The sequence below is a fragment of the Python bivittatus genome, unplaced genomic scaffold (genome assembly GCF_059951505.1).
Source record: "Python bivittatus isolate LINGU-HERP-01145 unplaced genomic scaffold, Pbiv_v1 ctg000310_np1212, whole genome shotgun sequence".
In the NCBI taxonomy this organism is placed as follows: domain Eukaryota; kingdom Metazoa; phylum Chordata; class Lepidosauria; order Squamata; family Pythonidae; genus Python; species Python bivittatus.
In genome coordinates, this window is record NW_028277054.1 from 4,018,567 (window position 1) to 4,039,330 (window position 20,764).

Consider the following 20,764-nt stretch of genomic DNA (forward strand, 5'->3'; position numbering starts at 1 on the left):
GATCCTTGAGTCAGTTACTGTCTCTTAGCCCAGCCTACCTTGCAGGTTTGCCATTGTAAAGGTCGCAGGAGAAAGCTCTCTATATTCCAATGAAGGCCAATGAAAATAAATAAAATACACCTGGCTACGAGTAAACACATTCATCAGCCTTAGAGTTTGAATTTTTTCCCCCTGGGCTTACAACAAGCTGTCAGAATGTCCTTGATGATTTCATTCCAGTTTCCAGTTTCCAGGTAAATATCCATGAGCCTGCCTGATGCTGCTCCAGCCTTGAATCTTGAGAGTATTATGGAATAGATTACTTATTTTATTGATTTATATACACCCTTTCAAATCACCCCAGTTGTCAGATGCCAGGAGGTGGCAGCATTGCTCCAGGAGAAGGAACTATTTCAGCTAGTTGGCACATGAGAGAAGGAATATATTGTTCTCCATTTTAGGCAACGAAATGTCTTGGTTGACACCTGCCACTCACCCCCATTCTTTTACAAAAGATCCAGTCGTCATTCACAATACGAAAACCAGAACTGGAACCCACCATTTTATAATCTTTAGCTATAGTTTTCCACTTCTTTTCTCGAGTTTAAAGCCCTTCCTATGTACAACATAAACTGGTAGTGTATAACAATTAAGCCTCCTCTCCACTCCACATATACATGATATAACCTATGGATAAAACAACATGTTTGTCCACAAATGCAGTTTAGTATATTTTAAGAATAAATACAGCATGACCGTGCTGGTGGTTTGTTAAAGCAAGCCATCAAAAAAAAAAAAAAAAAAAAGACAATTTATAAATTGATTTAAAAAACCACAGATCTTGCTAAAATGTATCTAACCAGAATAAAAACAGTGAAAAAAAATGTAAAGTGATGTCATAAGAGAAGAGCAGCTGCTAGAAATATCACAGTACACCCCCAGAATGATGTTTTTTCTTCCCTAATCTCCCCTTATAAAAAAAAGAGAGAGAAAAAATTTGAAGTACATCTGCAGAGAGCTGTACTGTTGTTCCATCCTTTTGAAAAAAACACAAAAATGGTTTTGAAGTTCTCCAAGATAACACAAAGCAGCACTGAAAAAAATCACAGGGAAATTATGATTTGATCACAGTGTCATTGGGCTGGTGACCCTGTAGATGTAAATTAGAAAAAGAGTGACTATTCTGGTATGAAAGATCACCCCCCCCCCCATTATTCTACTGTCCATAACTGTTGGTCCATTGTCACCATAATCTGAACTGGTAAAGTTCATTCTACCACCTCAGCACTGTGGTGTCATTTCACTTCTACCTCATTCTCTTGTAGTTTAAGCCAAAGGTCCATCTCATTTTTTCTACCAGGTCAAATTCACATCACCGGCCTGAAATCCAGCCAGTTCTTTTGAAATCTGTGGCATGCTGAAAAATCAGAATGTTTCCTTCATCCACAATAGTTCATCACACCTGCATCTTGGCAAAGGAGTGGCCACTAACGGCTCAGATTTATTGGTAGGTCTTGGAATGAAGTGTTACACAGGTATGCACCAAGGTCATTCACCCAAACTCATATCTGACCCTGTCATTCCCATGCTGTACTTATATCCTTATCTTAAGCACTTTACAGTTTGGGTTAATTCACCCAGCCCTAAGGAAAGATACAGTGGACAAATATTTCTCCAACTTCAGGATCAGGATGAGATGTAAGGAAGATGAATAAGCACCATGTCACACATAAACTAAGCACTGGAGAGATGTCAGCCATTCAAGGCAAACCATGTTAGCAAACAGATACCATAAGAATTACTGGAACTCTATTGTTATAGGGTATAATGACAATCCTGAAAGCCTGACCGAGTTTCTCTGCCTGCCCTCTTATACCAAATAGAGTCAAGGCAGGGCAATCTTGAGTTTCTTCCTCATCCCCTCCTGTCTTTCTGGCCTAAGCTCTTTTTGTAACAGCTGCCACCTACCTTCTCCAAAGCTCTCCCCATACTCCTGTGCAAGTGATCTGAGTACTTTTCTCTAGACTCAGATCCAGGAAGATGCTACTCATACGTTGGCAGAACCCACTCTAGCTCCTCATCAAGAACTAACCTTCCACAGACATTCCCCATTCTTATACCAAAGTAACAGTAATGACAAGAAGTTTATAGCACTTCAACAATGACCATGAAATACTATGAAAATGGTACCAGTCTCTCGTGGGAAAATGTCCTGTGTCTCTATGGATCTGAATCATAGAGTTTAGGTGAGAAAAAAACTTTTAAGCACACAATTTTAGATACCCAGTTCTCACTTACTAGGAGTAGCATCTGGCAGGATTGACCACACCAAGAGGTCTACTTGGCTGAGGCAGGAGTTCCATTACCCTCTTTTTAGAAATGGAACTAGCCAAGTTTATACGTGGATGCTGGGGGAAGAGGTATTTTTGCACCCAGAAAAATGTCTGGATTCTTCTGTCTCCTAAGCCTCTCATTCCATCTGCCCAATGAATGAGACCTTCTGCTCTTTTGCAGGCCCTGCCCTTTCAGAGGTAAATTCCCAGGTAACAAGAGAACATTATGAAGCAGAATCTGTACCGTGGTGTGATATGGAAGACCTCCTTCCACGCAAAGACTTCTACTAAAGCAGATTAATGGCTTACAGAATTCTGTTCTTGAATTCATTCCAGAATCCAGAAAGTGTGTTTTTTTTCCCATCGAAAGATGTGTATTAAAGGGATCCAATATTTAACTCAAAATTAAATTCAAAAGATATTCCCAATGTCCTAAGATAGTACTTGAGAATGTTACAAAGAGTAGACTAGGTGATGCGTAATCAGGAGTCACCCAAAAGTGTATGTGGCCCCCAGGGATCCTCCAAATCAGGGTTCCTCAACCTTGGCAACTTGAAGATGTGTGGACTTCAACTCCCAGAATTCCCCAGCCAGCATGGCTGGCTGGGGAATTCTGGGAGTTGAAGTCCACACATCTTCAGGCATTATAATTCACCTTAAGCATTATATAAATCTGCTTAATTTGTCCACTGTATCTTTCCATGCTGGCTGGGGAATTCTGGGAGTTGGTCCACACATCTTCAGGTTGCCAAGGTTGAGGAACCCTGCTCCAAAGGTTGCCACTGAATTGTAATGCTTAATGTGACAAAAAGAAGGAAATTATTCAGTAAGTTACTAAAATAGTAAAGACTCATTCAAGTCACTCCTGATTTCTAGTGACTCCATGGATACATCTATGGAGTTTTTTTAGCAGCTATTTGGGTTGCCTTCTTGGTTCTATTATTAGGCCAAATTTGTAAGGCATAATAGGAAAGTTTCCTTTTTTGGCCACTCTATCTATCCGGCTCTTTTTCTTGGAGGGCTCAGTAGGCAAATAGGGTTATTTGACCATGTTTCCCAAGAGTATCATTGCTTTTATTTTTGAGTACTCTCAAAGCCTGCATGGGAAAAATTCATCGATCCTGTTAATTGCTGGTTCTCTTTTGGGCTAAACTAAATTCCTTTGGGTTAATTAACTAACAAATTGAGCCCTTTTTGGTGTTCCCACATCACAGGAATCCTTCCACTGGCCCAGTTAAACACATTATGGAAATAGGACCAATATGGTTTTTCGAACCTCAGCTATTCAGGAAATAGATTTGGGATTAATTGTCCTTTCTGCTTTCAGAGCTGTGAGAACATTTCTTTCTTTTGTCCCTGAATGCTGGGTGCAATCTAACGCCTATCACACCTGCCATCAACTAATGCCAAGATCACAAAGGCCGTCCTGAGAACGTTTCCATCACGCAGCTCTCATAAGGCATCTGAGCAAGAGTGTCCGTAGGAAGGAGGGTGCCAGAAAAATCAAGATGGTGACATAATGTGCATAATCAAAGCTCCATCCCCTTTTGAAGTGTGACAGCTGTGAAAAAAGGGGGCAGGGCTTCAATTGTGTGGTTGCAGCCACCATCTTGCCTTTTTTGACCACACCACACCCCAACCATGGCTGTCCCTACATTTGGGCTAATGCTTTGTCTCTTGTCTCTCCCCTGCTTTTCATATCAGGTGAGGAGTTTTGGTCAACTCAAAAACTTCCCTACTCTATTATGCCATTTTGGTTGGTGCTAATTAAGGTATTACCCAATTACAGAAACAGAGTTTACATGGCTGCTGGGGAATTGGCAACTCTGTTTGCAGAGTTGTGCCCTTTGCATAGCACCCAAGGTAGGTCTGCAGGATGGACATCACTGCCATTTTGCATTTATGTCTGTGGCCTGATGGTTGTAAGCAAATGCAAAGATATTATAAGCTCCCAGGACAACACCTGTAGGGAAGGACTAGTGGCTGTTCCAGGTGTGCACCTTTCTTCCTCATTCCATTCTCTACTTTTGTTCCCCACTTTTCAATCCTGACACCCACCTTTGCAAGAATGACGCCAGAGAAAGGGAGGAGACTCACTTGGAGCAAGTGTAAAACTTGTGGATCAGGGCAGGGAGCTAAATACCCTCTCCTTCTGATTGGAGAGTTGGTCAGTCAGCATTGGTAGCACAGAGTCCTGGTGGCAGAAAACGGATTCCAGAGTTCTGGTTGTAATTGTGCATTGGCATCCTAGGCAGATAAGGTGACCCCAAGAAGTCAACCTACAAGATGGAAAAAGGAGACTTCACTCCTGGATGGAAGTTGCCATCCTTAGCAGGTGAGTCATCAGGAGTGGGAAGATTGTTGAGGTCCCACTGAGACAAATGCAAATATGGCTAGATACTATCTTTATATTATATGGCAGGAAATGATAGCCATATATGACTGTTGACTTAAATGGGAAGGGCATTCCAGATTTTCTACCTATCTGTTCTCAAACCTTTAGCATTCTCTTTCAGGGTCACCCACTCAGAAAAGATTGAGATTCCTTCTTTTGTCTAGCCGCATAGTCTGATGATGATGATGATTGATGCTGGCTTACATTCTATGCATTTCTGCTCTTCTTACCAAGAGAGGCTGAAATCTTCCCTCCACTAATTGAAGCCTGACACAGAGGCTACATGGAAAACACAGTTCCACAGGGGCTGGGTCTTCATATGGAAAAGGAGTGTTAGCTCTGTGAGGGGATTCATCAGCTTCCTCTAGCAATCCAAAGACTATCAATCTACAGCAGATATACAGAGATCATTAGCTCATCTATTATTGACCATTCCATCCATCCCTATCTTAGGATTGGATCAACCAGATCAAATGTCAAAACCCCCAATAACAGTTGGCTGTGTTAATAGGATAGGTTACCCATGGTTAACCTAATCGTGCTTCATGGAATTAATTGGAATAGTCTGGGTTCACATAACACACCGAGCAATAAAATTCAACACATTGCTTGCCTTTGCACCACAAGCTAGGTGAAAACATAGTTGGTTAATTTGTGGTTCTGTATGTCTTGAAGATACAGCTTTGGCTCCCTCTGCAGTCCGTCAAAGGTCAATCAAAAAGGGGGGTCATAAGGATGTGTAACTGCTACATCCTTTCAGATTTTGGACAAGTGGAAATGGTTTGATTTTTTATGTACCTCAGCATGATTGTAACCAATACTTTCAGACTACTACTTGTTCTCATCCCTCCATCAGTTAGATCAGTGCTTCTCAACCTCAGTAACTTTAAGATGTGTGGACTTCAACTCCTAGAATTCCCCAGCCAGCCAGGCTGGCTGGGGAAATCTAGGAGTTGAAGTCCACACATCTTAAAAGTTGCTGAGGTTGAGAAACACTGCCTTAGACCTTAAAACAGAAGTTTAACTAAATTTAAGCACCTTATTGCTGAAAATGGGCTATGTTTTCCCCCTTTGAGAATAAAATCACCTCCCTTTTCTTCTGACTTTGCATGACAATCTCCTCAACTCTAGCTTTGGGCCAATGCAAATGGGAAGTGAATTCCCAACAGCTCTCAAATGGCAACCATCGAAGCTGATGCAGATGCAAAACATACATTAATCAGAGAGATTGTGATAAAGATTAAACTTGGGTGGTCCTGAAGAACAGCTGATGAAGAACTTTTGGATTCTTTAGGCCAAGTTTAGCAATCAAATAGGAGAAGCTAATTTTTAAACTTTTATTATAGCAAGTATTGTTCATTTTTAAGGGCTGGTCTCCTGCCTTCCTAAGAGAGTAGTTCAGATTGCAATGATAGCATAATTTTCCTTCCCTATTATATGAGGTAATCTGGGCATTGCCTTTACAATAGTTAACGTGAATGGAAATGATAGAAAATGAAGACAGGGCGGGGTAGGGATCTTCCATATATGCTTGGTAAATGTTCTTTGGATAGAATGGGTATTTTGATTGAAATCCAATTCTCTTTTTTCTCCATGCTATAGCTTCCATCCTCAGCTCTTGTCTCCTGTTGACTCAAGCCCAAGTAACTGAGTACAACATTCCAGTTTTCATGAACCCACCGAAAGCAATAGAAGGACAGAGAATCAATTTAACATTAGGACATGCCCCAGCCACGTTCTTCGTCTGCAGCTGGTACCGAGAGATAGATAATAAAGAAAACCTGATTGTCACTATCTATCTACCACCATTACATGGAATGGTGTTTGGACCTGCCTACACTGGACGAGAAATTCCAGGCCCAAACTGCTCTCTTCTCATTACAAATTTAAATCAAGATGACTCTGGAATCTACATAGTGACCAAAGACGGAGCTTCAGTATATGGAAGAGGAGACACCAGCATTGAGGTCCTAGGTATGACCCATGTCCTCTCTCCCTGTTCAGCTGGCTTTTAATGGCTCCCTCTGTAGATATCTTGCCCATATATTCACCAGAAAAATGGATTTGCCAAGGTCCAGTGAAGAACCAATGTTGATTGCTCCCTTCAAATCTCAAACATCAAATAACATCCAATAATTCTGGGAACCATGTAGTTATAATGGATAGGTCCTTAGCATTTGAAAGAGTTCTGGAACACAGATATCTCAAGTCTTATTTTGGAAAACCTGCTCTCAAATGTTATCAGATGTTTCAATCCCATTATCCAAGCAGAGGCATGGGTTTTGGGGTTTTTTGCTCCACTAGCTAAAGCAGTGTTTCTCAACCTTGCCCACTTGAAGATGTGTGGACTTCAGCTCCCAGAAGCTGAAGTCCACACATCTACAAGTGGCCAAGGTTGAGAAACACTGAGATAAGGATAGGCACTGATGGGCTCACTTTGAGAGAATGTTTTGGGCAATCTCACAAAATGGCTGCTATGGGAAGGGTTGCCTCTTCACAAAATGGTTGCTAAAACATTTATTAGAAAGCAAAAGTTGTTCCATGCCATCTCTCTAACTTTGCAAGATTTTTTTTTTAACCATCTCAGTTTATAACTTTTTTTCTGAGCAGGTAGAGCTCCTTCCAAAAGAATCCCAAGCTGGTATCACCTATCATTTTTAGTTTCTAAAAATGGCCAGTCTGGGGTGCAGACACGTTCTTGAAGAAAAGTTTGAAGCTAGGACCTGGTGTTCTAGTTTGCCGAACATTTTCCCTGTCGATTTTTTTAAAGTTTTGTTTTGGTTTTAAAGTCAGATGAACCTAAAATTGCCCAAGGATTTAACTCCAAGGATATGGGTATTCACTCTGGGACATAGCTAACTCCTTTCCATCTTTTACCTCCACTAATTCATTTTGTTCTTCTCAGAACCCAAACAATTGAAATTTATTCCCCTATCCTGAAACAGCAAACCTGTTCCCACCTTCTCACTTGCTTATGTGATTCAGCCTTGATCCATTCCATCATTGGAAACCAATCTTTCTACTAAGTGGTTGTATATTTATGTATAATTTCACCATTATTCCTGACCGTTGAGAAACCAAGTTCTGTGCAACCTCACCTGTATGGCAAATCAAGTCAAGATGGGTTTTAAAATGTTATCCCTGTCCCCAGCGCAGTGATTTCATCAGTTGAGCATCATTAGCAGGGAGAAATGAAAGAGTGATGGGGGGAAAAGAATTCTAGGCTTACAGTAATCATGTGTGTGCACATGCTCACGGCGACAATTTTCTGTCTCTTTCAGCTACAGGCTTATTGCCCAAGCCAAGCGTGTCCATCATCCAGCTGTTCAGAGAACACATGGATTCTGTCTATCTAAAGTGTGACACAACAGTGAGATCTGCAAATATCAGCTGGATCCACAATAGGAGACCACTCAACTCCAACCCTCGGATCCAGCTGTCCAATGATAATCAGACTCTCACCATCCAGCCCCTTCTCCGTAATGATGCTGGGGCATACCAGTGTCAAGTGTCCAACTCCTTCTCTGTTGAACGGAGCCACATCACCAACATTTCGGTGATTTGTGAGTATTCACTTCCTAGTATTGCCAGCTTCTTCTTCCTGAGAGATCATAATCTGCCAAAGGTTGCGCACTGCTATGTGTGAGAGTAGGAATCTAGCCTGAGAAAGGATTAGCAAAGCAGGCTTCCAGTTTTAACCGAAAGATTTATTTAATAGTAGAGAATATAGGTAGCTGAGTATTGAACTTCTTCGTGTTCTCTGAGGATGGTGGTTTTCCTGCAGACGCTTCTAGGCAGCGTCAGAGAACGTCAAGCTCAAGGAACACCAAGAAACTAGCAGATTTATTTAAGCAAATACATGGTAGCCTAGCACCTAGCTAGCTACACCTATCAGACAGAGAGTGGGGAGCAAGAACTCTGCTTGTAGCATTCTACAATGCTACAAAATTCTACAATTCGGGGAGAATGCTAGAGAGCGGACCCTGAGATTAGCTAAGAGTAGGCAGTGTGAAAGTCAAAGGGCGATATGTAATAAACCCATAACTATCTACACACACCCTACTGTCCCTTGTGGCTGAAGCTTCAGTGCCAGTGAAGTCATGCTCCCACCATTTACATTTACTCTGGATTTCTGAACAGCTACGTGGTTAGAAACAGACTCACTCTTATTGCAGCATTTCTCAACCTGGGCAACTTTAAGACGGGTGGACTTCAACTCCCAGAATTCCCCAGCCAGCATGGCTGGCTGGGGAATTCTGGGAGTTGAAGTCCACCCGTCTTAAAGTTGCCCAGGTTGAGAAACACTGCCTTACTGGTTGTTCAAATGTGTTTTCAAAAGAGAAGTTTAAAGTTTACCCTGGGTCATCAACAGAACAGGAGTGGAACCTGACCCCATCTTGACTTTTTTTATTCCCCCCTCCAAACATAGAGATGCCCCTGCTACTAGTAACAGCTCCTTCCCTTTTCTTTTATTGCAGTTTAATTCCACTTGAATGCATAAACAAGTTTCAGAGTTACTGGAATCCAGAGGCTTTTCCTTTAAAACGTATAAAAAAAGGGCCCAACCCAAGCTCCCCTAGCTTGCAAGACGTTGCTTTGAAATCTCTTTTAGCATGTCTGAAAGTGCTTCTGAATGCAGTCAAGTTTGAGATTGGTGGTTCCTTTGTTCTGGAATAGAGCTATTCCAGAAGAATGCCAGACTAGCACTAAACTGGTATCTAAAAGGTGCCCAAGGTTTAGTTTATTTTATTTATTTGACTTAAAGGCCTCCCAACTCCAGAATGATTCTGAGCAGCTTACACTAAAAAATAAAAAGTTTTTTTTTTTTAAATCTGCACATCCAGACAAACAATCCTCATCACACTGTTGTGACACAACACACAACCGGGACTCCATAAGTACCTACCCCAAGGCCTGGGAGAACAGCCAAGTTCTTAAAGACTTCCATAACATTATCAAGGAGGGAGCTAAACGCAACTCTCATTCCAGAAGGCCGGTGCCACCGCAGAGAAGGCAACTATCAGCCAATGGTCATCTCTCTTTGGACACACCTAGGAACAACACCTGCCCCAAAGCTAGTTCTGATAGACAACTAAACCTGCTGCTTGAGCAACCTGTCAAAATCACCTCTCCCCCAGCCCCACTGAAGAGAGTGACTAATTTCTTCCCCCAGCTGCTGACATTTTGGGAGTGGGCCAAAAAAGGGAGGGATCTGTTTTCTTTAGCTTGCCCCACATTAAAGCTGAAAGCAGCACCAGATGCTGGTCTCTTTCCTAAGGCAGAATAGATTCCTGCCCGTGTCCTTGTCACTTCATTGACCCAATGACAGCCTTCATTCACACAGCACACTATGCTTTGTTACTGGGGCATTCAGGGGGAGGTGCCTTCTTGACCTTTTTGACCCCCCTCCCAAAGGCGCCCTACTTTGTTATATCTATTCTTGCTGAAAATGACAAAAATTGAGTAACCAATGGGACCATTTAGGCTACTATGTTCACCATGTGCAAAGAATTAGTTTCATTTTTCTCTCTGATATGTAGTTCCTTTTTCTTGAGTTTTTTTCTTTAAATACCCTACTACATTGCTCCTTCAGTTTTCCTCTAATAGGACAGGAGAAAGAAGGAGAATGGAGGAAGGAAGTATCTCAACAACCCAGAATTTTACCTTCTATTGTAAATTGCTCTAGAACCCTAAATGAGAGGTCTGTTCCAATAAATTGACGGTCTTTCAGAGTGCGTCTTTTCTCCGGTAGGATTTTTAAGGTTCTGAAGGGGGAAAGGAGTGATAACCAACTGCTATCAAGCCCTCAACACTTCCATATTGTATGTTTCCCTCCAGATGGTCCAGATTCTCTTGTGATCACGGTGACTGCGACGTTTCCTATCAAGCCATCCAACCTCAAAGTCAACTGCAAAGCCAGTTCGTTTCCCGAAGCAGAGTATCGTTGGTTCCACAATGGGAAGGAAATCAGCAGAATGGCTGAACTGCTGGTCAATAACATTCAGTCGGGGAGTTACACTTGCCAGGCAATGAACCCCCTGTCTCACCAGATAGGAAACACCACTTTGGAGATTGAATAGGAGCTGCATAGGCCACTATCAGCCCCTGATGTTATTATTTAGATCCGTATTTCTGTGGCCAATACCCTTTCTGTGATGTCTCCTATGCCTCAGATTGAATTCCTTACTTTGAATGCTTTAGGTCAGTGTTGTCCAAACTTGGCCACTTTAAGATGAGTGGACTTCAACTCCCATGCTGGCTGGGGAATTCTGGGAGTTGAAGTCCACTCATCTTAAAGTGGCCAAGTTTGGACAACACTGCTTAAGGTTATCCAACTCCAGCATATCCCATTTCTGATTAATTCTATATTCCATCTCGAGCTTTTCCCTTGACTAAGAGTTACTGACACAATGATTATGATGGGATATATACATGACAAATAACACTCCTCTCTAATAATTAGACACTCCTTAGTTAAAAGAGCTGAGTCTTTTTGCTATACATGACATGCAACCATGAAGACCTATCAGAGGGCAGGAATATCAAAATACTCCCCGTTTTTCAAGCTTATAGGAACTTTTTCCCTTCCATCCATATTTTCCCCAAGCTAATATTTTATAATGTCTCTTCTGAATTCCATTTCACTGCAAAGCAAAGTAGTAAAATTGATCTCCTAACTTCAGTTATTGAAATCAGAAGGTGTCCTATCGAGGCTAAAAATCCAGAAGTAACAGGCTACCAGATGAGGATTATTCAGTAGCTCTGAGTTATATCAAGTAAAGAAGAAACTTGTCACATAAGTCAGAGTCCCAAAAGGACATGGAACTCTTAGGTCAGCATTAAGCAGCCCATCCTGGTTCAAACACGTATTTGCATATAAAGAATTGGTAACTGGGGCAGAATCTGTTCTTGCAGGAGTTCCAGTTTGGTGGAATGCAGACTATAGTTCTTCAAGGACCAGAAATTCTTCTGTGATCTTATGCTCCACAGGAATAACTCCCTTTAATCTGATCAGTGATGGAAATGCATATCTAACCTTCCCTGATCGGGTGGTATCCTCCAGATATTTTGGATCTGCTGTCCAAAAATTCTGAGTTGTAGTTCAACACTTCTCAAGGGCACAAGGCTGAGGAAGACTGGTGTGGACAGTTGGACTGGCCCAACGTCCAACCTTCCAGAACCATATGGACTTGAGCCAAGATGGCAAGGTAATAGCAACTAAACAGAGAGCACGCCAATTGCACGCATTTGGCATCTGAACTCCTTTGCAAGACACCTTCATTCTCTTTCTGCTCTTCTCTTCCTTGGCCTGACCTCCAAACGTGCCCTTCATACCCTACCCCACCAATTTCTACAGGCATCTTCCCCATCAGAAATCCACCCTGACACCAGAAAAGGGTGCATAATAAAACTTGCCAGTTAGAAACCGATACTGTCAACATTTGGATGACTAATATTGAGGGTGCCCCAACCCAAACTGCCAAGACTGGATCAAAGAGCATTGATGCCCCTTCCCCTGCCCCACGGCAAATATTTTTCTGGTTTATAATTCAGCTACTGGGAAATGTTAAAGTTAATTGTGTGCGTGAAAGGGCTCCTCCACACCCTGGCCATAAGGAAGGATCCGCCTCTAAGAATCCGAGGGCTTCCTGCCTAGGACAGAATCCCAGGTCTCCCAGTTTTTAGCCTAATTCCTTTAACCACTACCCCAAATTAGCTCTCGCGGAATATACTTTCGTGGCCCCAAAGAAATCACCCCAACATTTTATTTAAGTCCTTTCATTTAGGGCTGAAACAGGTCCTTCTGGGTCTCAAACTAGCATAGAATAATGCTGTTCTTTCTACTTCTTAAATGTGAGCGTACTCTATTAGTAAATGTAGGAATATTTTGCATATGCATAGAAACGGCTATCCCTTGTAGGCATCTTTTTCAGAGGAAAACAGAGGCAGGTTTTTTTGGTGGTAGATACAGAGGATCATCGGGGTGGGAGAGTTTATTTTGAACTTATTCTGTAATTGCTGTTGGTAATTATGGTGCAGGAAGCGTTCACTCTTACCTTTGATTAAATAAACCTTGTTAAGGAATGGACCAGAATTGCTCTGTTTGTGGGGATATAGATCATCAATCTTAACCTGAAGGACTAGGTCAGAGACAGATCATCATGGAGAATATCTACCTATGTGGTCGCTAACACATAATCGTCAAATCAGATTATAAAAACGAAGCAGAACCGTGAGATTTTCTGCAAAGAGTATTATTATTATTATTATTATTATTATTATTATTATTATTATTTAAATTTATATGCCGCCCATCTCCCCCAGAGGGAGGGAGATCATTAACCCCCCCCTTACCGCGGGGGGCGGATGGGGGGCGACGGGCGTTTCTCCAGCCAGGACCAGGGGCCCCTTCTGTCGCCCGGCCTCCCTTCGCTTCCTCGCCTTGCGCAGGAGAGGAGCTTCCCAGGCCGTCTCCCCTCGGGTGCCGGAGAGGGTCCTGGGGACTTTTCCCCTCCCGCCCGACGCAGGGCTCCGCGGTCGCCCTCCAAAGCCGTGTTCCGCCTGGCCCCCACCTCCCTCCAGCCCGGCGTGCCCGCCTCGTGGCCTCCCCGCCCTCCCCGCAGCCCGACACCGGGCAGGGCCGCGCTCTCGCTGCCCCAGCAGCTGCCTCTTCGCTCCGGTCGCCGCGGGGAGGGAGGCGCCTCGTGCCGGGTCCCCTGGCCGAGGGTCCCGGCGGTCCGCTCGGTCTCCGCTCCGCGTCCGAGTCGGAGGCTCCGGAGGAAGAGGAGGGGGCGGACGGGGGAAAGGGTGCTCCGCGGAGCGGGGGGATCCAGCCGTCCGGCGAGGGCGGGGAGCGACGGGCGTCGCCCCGGTGGAGGGGCTGCGGCCCAGCGGCGCTGCTGGCAGGTGGGTGGGAGCGGGCTCCGGCCGTCGGGGGCGGCGGTCTCGGGCGGCGGGGCCCCCAGTTGCGAGGCTTTGCGGGTTCTGCCGAAGCCCTCCGCCTTCTTGGCGAGCTCGGCTCCGCGCAGGCACTACTGGGCAACAGCAGCTCGGTCTCTGCTCTTTCCCTTATTCGTGCCCCGCCACGGATTCGGGTTCACCTACTCCGCCGTAGCTACCCCGCCGCCCCTGCCCTGTTGCCGTCGCTGATTCGGATTGCGCTCCGCGATGGGCCTGAAAGGGCATCGCACCGAGACCTCACCTGTCCCCTTTTTCAAACCGGCAGTTTCCTTCGGCGGAATGCTTTTCAGTGGAGCTGGACTGCCATTACGCAGGATCATGGAGCTAGCGGCTAGCAGCCCAAGGCATCAGGAGAAAGCTTGCTGGCACTAGGCTGCCTTTGAGCAGGATGGGAGAACCAGTTTGATTGCCTTGCCGGGAATCTTTTAATGGAGTTTAGGCTTTCTTAATCTTTTTACCTTTGAATCTTGTTTGACTCTTGGTGACCTCCTAGACAGGCCCATGTAGGTAGTTTCCTTATCAGTGATATGGAAGGATATTTTTTCCTCCTCCCGGCCTACATTACAGCCGTGGGATTTCCTTGTGAATTCCCATCCAAGGACTAAACCTGTGCCAACCGGCTTAGTCCAGCCAACCTTGGATATCTGGAAAGCTGGGTGTGCCAGCCCCTGCGTAGTACAAAGATGCTGTGTTCAGTAGAACCCCCAAGAGATCCAAGATAGCCTACTTTTTAATCCTTTTCACCGTAGAGACCCACTCCTTCCCATGCCCTGACTGCACTTACACACAACATTGGGCAAAAATGTGGGTGGATAACTTGTGGCTCAAGGTGTCTTGTGAGCCATAGCGGCTGGGCTGGATAAAATGTGGTTCAGGTAAGCCAGGATATGTGTGCTGCGTGAATCCATTCTATCTCACCGGAAGAACCTTCTCTGGTTTCCTGGTGTATCTCAGTGTTCTTTAGAAAGCCACTTTGCAGGATTATCGTAGACCAGAATAACAGTTCTATGCTACGAAAACAGATTGTTGGAGAACTCTCACAACATGCTCTTCAGGACCATTTTCTGACATCTTTTCAGGCTGCATCTCATGAATCAGGGAGGAGGGGAACAAGTGGGTCTGTACAAGCACAGTTAAATTCCAGGTCTGCAATAATGCTGGAGGTTTGAAGGCCGTCACTGGAGGTCTTCAAGCAGAGGCTGGATGGTCTTCTGTCAGTAGATTACTTCTGTGGTGCCTCCCAAGCCTATAAAACTGGAGCATTTGTAGGCTGCGGCCAACTCAATTTCATGAGCACTGTCTGTGGAGCAGGAGTCAAAAGAATCAAGATAGTGGAGGCAACTGCACCACTGAAGCTGCCACGTTGACCTTTTTGGCACCCTCCCCCAGGAACCCTGACTTTCACACAATCAGCTGAAGCTCCTTGTAGGACTTTTGCGATGATGTTCATGGAATGTATTGTCGAAGGATGTTCATGGAATGCTTGCCTTTAAAGAGCATGTGTACTTACAGCAGGTATTGGGGGTTGCCAAATGTGAAGAGTTGAATGCCACATGTTAGCCAGGGCCTGTGTGTTGCTGACCATACCCAAGAATAAGTCTTTGATTTACAGCAAAAATTGCTCTTCTTCCCCCGGTTGACAGCCATGCTCCTGATGAATTCCTGCATTCAGCTGATTGAAGGCCATGATGTGGCCAACACAGATATTCCAATAACATTGACACCACTGAAGCCTACCAAAGGACAGAACATCTTCCTTACCCCCAGGTTGGATTCTGAGAATTTTACAAGATGCAGCTGGTACCGAGGGATGGCGGCGAACTCAGAGGAACTGATATTTACCTATGACCGACCTGTGTTTTACATGGTTGGAGATGCTTACACTGGTCGAGAGACTTTAGGTGCAGATTGCTCCCTTCATATTAAGTATTGTGTGACGGACAATTCGGGAACGTATACAATCACTATGGAAGGGAGTGTGATTGCAACAGGACAAGTCAACTTAGATATCTCAGGTGCAACTTACTTATTCTTTCAGCACTCTGATTTCATTGATTGATTATCTGCCATCATGTCAGTGTCATCTCCCGGGACAATTTATCCCCAACATGGCTCTATTTATACACCCCAGATCAGTGTTTCTCAATCTTGACAATTTGAAGATGTGTGGACTTCAACTTCCAGAACATCTTCAAACTGCCAAGGTTGAGAAACACAGCCCCAAATTGTTCCCAGAAGATAAGCCCAGAAGTGTTTTCTTGATCGAATCTCACTCAAAACACTTCTACCCAAGAAAGGCTTTATTGTAGTTGGGTTTATTTGTTTTAGATGTTTTAGTTCAATAGTGTTTTTATCTGTTGTTAGCCACCTGGAGTTGCTATGGTGAGATGAGTGACCATATAAATCTAAATAATAAATAAGACTGCATATCATCCAAAAATCCACTTCCTTTGACAAATAGAAATTATTTTTCTTTGTATGTGCTACGTTGTCAGAGAGGAAGAGAGAGAGGGAGAGACATCCTGTTTGGTAAAAACCTCTTCCTCATCAATCCTCTATCTAAATGAATGCTCTGGATCATCTAATACCCCACTAGTAACTTCTAGCATCATCTATACCAGTGTTTCTCAACCTTGGCCACTTTAAGATATGTGGACTTCAACTCCCAGAATTCCCCATGCTGGCTGGGGAATTCTGGGAGTTGAAGTCCACATATCTTAAAGTGGCCAAGGTTGAGAAACACTGATCTGCAGTCAATCAGATACTGTTGTGATAAAGTGACATAATGAGGACAGGCTTTATCTTACTTCAACGATGACTGGGTGATGCTATGAAGATTCTGTAAGTTACAAATGGGCAATGACTAAAAAGGACATACCTGTCTTAATACTCAGGGGACCATTCCCAGCTTCCACATTGATTCAACCATTCTTCCATTCTAGACGGACTTGATTCGGTTGACCCAGACCAAACTGAAGATATGGCACTGAAACTAGGTAACTATTTAGCTTTATTGCGTGTCACAAACCATGGCATCTTTATGTCTCCTTTTGGTCCTTGTCATTTACAACAAGGTGGCATTGGATGGTTCTGTTCCCCAGAAGTGCTTAATGTGGTGATTGAATTAATTGGGTTTGCTCCATGAGTCGAGTTTACTGATCACAGTACATTAATCCATGAGAAAACTTATAAAGGTTAACATTAGCCAAGGTTAGCATCCTGTGCAAATGCAACTGCTAGTTGTATAGATGTTGTGTGAATACAGACATTGGGTAGCATTTCCTCGTTGATCCAGAGGGCCCTGTTCCTTCTGAAAAAGACATTCTCTTTTCCTATTTCAGATGTTCCTCTTCCAAAGACAGCACCCTGGAAAACAAAAGATATTGTTGGGCTTGTTTTTGGGATCTTATTGTTGGTCCTGGGATTGATTGGAATAATAAGCTTACTTTACCCCCGAATCCGTAAGACCTTCCAAACTGGGAATTCTGGAATCCTGGCTTCTAGTGCTGGGGCAGGGGACTGACAATGAATAAAGGGAGCAGGAAGCGCATGGGGACTCAGGAATCTTAATTAAAGAAGGGGAGATGGCTGGAAACTTTATTTATTTCTTGGATGGAGATGATTTTGGGGACCTGCAAAAATTGGAGACATTTCTTCTGTTTGGGTAGGCTTGGGTTAACCGACAAGAACATCTCTGTCATGCTTTGCTCCATTGTGAATTGACGCAACTCCCACATCATGTGGTGCCTTTCCCTTGGACTGTCCTTGTTGCGCAACCCTCCCAGTTGCATTTAGGGCCTTCTTCTTATCGGGCAGATGATCAGAAAAACAGATGAATCTCTGGGCTATTCTTTTCATGACCCATCGCTGCTCGATTGGAGCAGGTGCCTTGTGAGCACCAGGGAGGAAAGACCTACAGCTGATGCAGAACATTCTCCATCTCTGGAAGACCACAGCTGGTTGCCTCAGTCTTTCTCTGAGCAATTACAATGGACATGGCCATTATTTCAAGCACTGTAGAGCTCTGATGAGGAATCTGCTCCTTCCCCCTCTACTATTTCTCCTTAAGAACAGGTCCAGTGGGAATGATGCAACTCACAGTGTAGCACAGGGATACGGTACTCCTTATTCTGTTGGTCAAGAGAGGGTTCTCAAGTAGCAGAAAATTGTTTTGGAGACCATAGCTGCCCAGATAATTGAACATCTCTTTGGCGACTGAAGGCACAAGGCTCAGAATTAGGGTGAGTCTACTTTTCTCATTAGCCAGGTGATTCAAAGGATCCTACTATAATTTATGGAAGGAAGTCAATGAACCTAATCTGTTGGCACAGGCAGTTCACCATGGCCACCACCCTACAATACCCACACACATGCACACACGCACATACACACCCACGCACAATGAATGGCAGCTGGAAACCAGTCTGCTGGTTTTCCACTGCAGTGGAAAGAACGATAACGAGGGAGAAGAGCATGGTATGTGTGTGCAAGAGGGAGCGTGGAGTATGTGACTGCATGTGACTCAGCCACTTGCACAACCTTCGAAGCCCAAACGGATGTCTGCTTGTTCCTCCAAGGAACCCTGGCACAGGCCTTAGAATCACCTTGCTTCCTCCTTAAAGCATGACATTTCTCTTGCTTAAAAAAAAATGACCTGCTTTTCCAAGAAATCAGTGGCCCCAAGGATCACTGCTTTTTTCACCCAACTTTGAATTCAGTCTATAAACTTCGGAAAGGACTGGCATGTTCAGAAATGGCTCTCTTGTGCTAGAAAAAGAGTTTTGCGTAGGGTTCAATGGTGGAGGGGCTGAGAATTTCCCTTCTTTGTTAGGTGCCTGTTGCCAGCATGGCAAGAGTTCTACTCCAGACATGGCCCTGCCTATACCTTCATCTCCACCCTTGGTGGACATTTCCCCACCTGAACAGGTCAGGCCTTGGATGATTTAATTTCTGGGATATTTCATAAACACCAAGCTTAATATAAAAGCGGGTTAATCACTATTAGACGTAACTATGTAAGACTGGACAACAGAAGAAAGCAGGCAGGGAGCAGAGACCAAGAAGAAGAAAAAATCTTGGTTCCGGTATAAAGATCTTACTCTAAAATACTGGTGCCTTTCAGATAAGGGACAGAAAGACAACGCCCTTTAAACCGGAATCAAAACTTCAGAGTCAGAGAACTGAAGGGCATAAGAAAAGAAGCATACAATGCTGCTTTGAAAACAGGTGGTATTCCTGGGTCTTAGGAACATGGAATTAGAGCATTGATCCGGTTTTTAAAATCCAGACAATTGAGCACTAATGCACTTGCTAAGCCTAAGAATTCCTATGGTTAATAACAAGTGAAATACTCTTCTCAACCCAGGTCGAATCAGACCATACGACGGATATTTACTGCATATGTGAAGTAAGTAAAGAATCCTCGATCTATGTTGCTAAGGGTAATGGATCACGTTGGGAGGGGGCAAGTGCTGGGGAGACCAATAAGTAAGGAATGATGCCTTTGAACTTTAAGAGCCTTTCCAACCGTCCTCGAGATGCTGGGAAACTATACTAGTGCGCAATTTGCCCTCCGCATGGTCGATCCTTATCTTTCCCTCTGTTTCACATCATTGCACTCACCTGTCTGAGAAAGCCTCATGGGTTCTGGAGGCTGTCCTGCAGAGCGTTGGAATAAAGCACGGAGAAGCACACTTCAGCGTTGGGACGGCTGAGAACGACTGCTCGGGCCGTCCCACTCATGGGATGAAGGATGCAGCAAAGATGCTGCCAAGACATGTTTGTGCCATGCTTGGGCGCGAGGGGAGGAAGGGCCTGGGAGTTGGAAAAAAGGGGATGAGTGATTTTCTCCCCATCCACCCAGACTAAACCAACACTGGCTGAACAGTGGTCTGATTGCCTAGGCCAGCGTTTCTCAACCTCAGCAACTTCAAGATGGGTGGACTTCAACTCCCAGAATTCCCTAGCCAGCTGGCTAGGGAATTCTGGGAGTTGAAGTCCACCCATCTTAAAAGTTGCTGAGGTTGAGAAACGCTGGCCTACATCTTCATGATCTTCATGAAAAGCACCTCCAGATCTTCCACCCAGAGGTAAACGATACAGATTGAAATCTATGGATTTCTTTTCCTTTCCGACATGCATCCTTCTGCCCTGAAAAATAAGGTATATATTCCTTGGGTGCCAGAGGTGTCTGCAGGCTGTGGTCCAAAAACTCAAGATGGCCGTCTTGACAGTGTAGTTGTGGCCTCGAAGATGCAACTGAAGCTCACCTATTTTTTATGTGCCTGACAGGTACAATGCCCATACAACATGGGCGGAGTTTCAGGTGCCCCTACCTGGTTCCCAAAACACCAAATAAAATATCCAATCGGTTTGATGTTTGAAATTTTCGGCTGGAGTTACCTGTTTTCTTTTCAGGATTTTGCGGGACTAGAATCGTGTGATGGCGGGGAATAACAACGGCTGAATCTACCATCCTCTCCTCTTTGCGATTTTTGTCACTGATCTGTTACTTTGTGAAGGTGTTATCTTACCTGTGTTTATAATGGCCAGCACAATCTTTCTCACAGCTGCAAACCAAACTATATTTCTTTCTCTGAATCTCATCATTTAAAAAAAGGAATCAAGTATCTTGTTTTAGACAGACCGAATTACCCTACGCAAACAACACCAAGAACAACCCATGTGATGTTATTCTTACATATATATGTATGACCTCTTATCCCTAGACATATATTTGTGTCTACAAAGAAAGACAAAATGGTCATTTTTCAGTTGCTCAACCTGACATTTATCATACTAAGTTGGTGCTCATGGGAAAAGTTGGCCACGCAATCACTTTTGATGAAGGGAACTGGTTTCTGCAAATAAATCCTGCTGATCATCACTTTGAGCAGTGAGTCATGTTGTGTTCACATTCCATTCTTTATTTATTTCCAAAGTTTATATTCCACACAGTCCTGATGAACTGTGGGGGTTAGCAATAGAAATAAAACATAAAATATAATTACCCAGTAAACTTTGAAAAACGACAATGTGCAAAGAAGCAACTAAAGGTCAAAAATATGCTAAAATAAGATGGCTTTCAGTCGTTTGC

At 44.0% G+C, this 20,764-nt stretch overlaps 1 protein-coding gene across 1 annotated transcript in view; it reads left to right on the top strand.

Annotated features, from left to right (window-relative positions):
* The first annotated feature begins 15,478 nt into the window (after positions 1-15,478).
* The window catches only part of LOC112542117 (cell adhesion molecule CEACAM1-like), a 35,994-nt gene continuing 30,708 nt past the window's right edge, over positions 15,479-20,764 (top strand). Inside the window, exon 1 of the mRNA XM_088140203.1 lies at positions 15,479-15,683. Coding sequence (XP_087996329.1) covers positions 15,479-15,683 — 205 coding nt within the window. The remainder of the gene's footprint in view (positions 15,684-20,764) is intronic.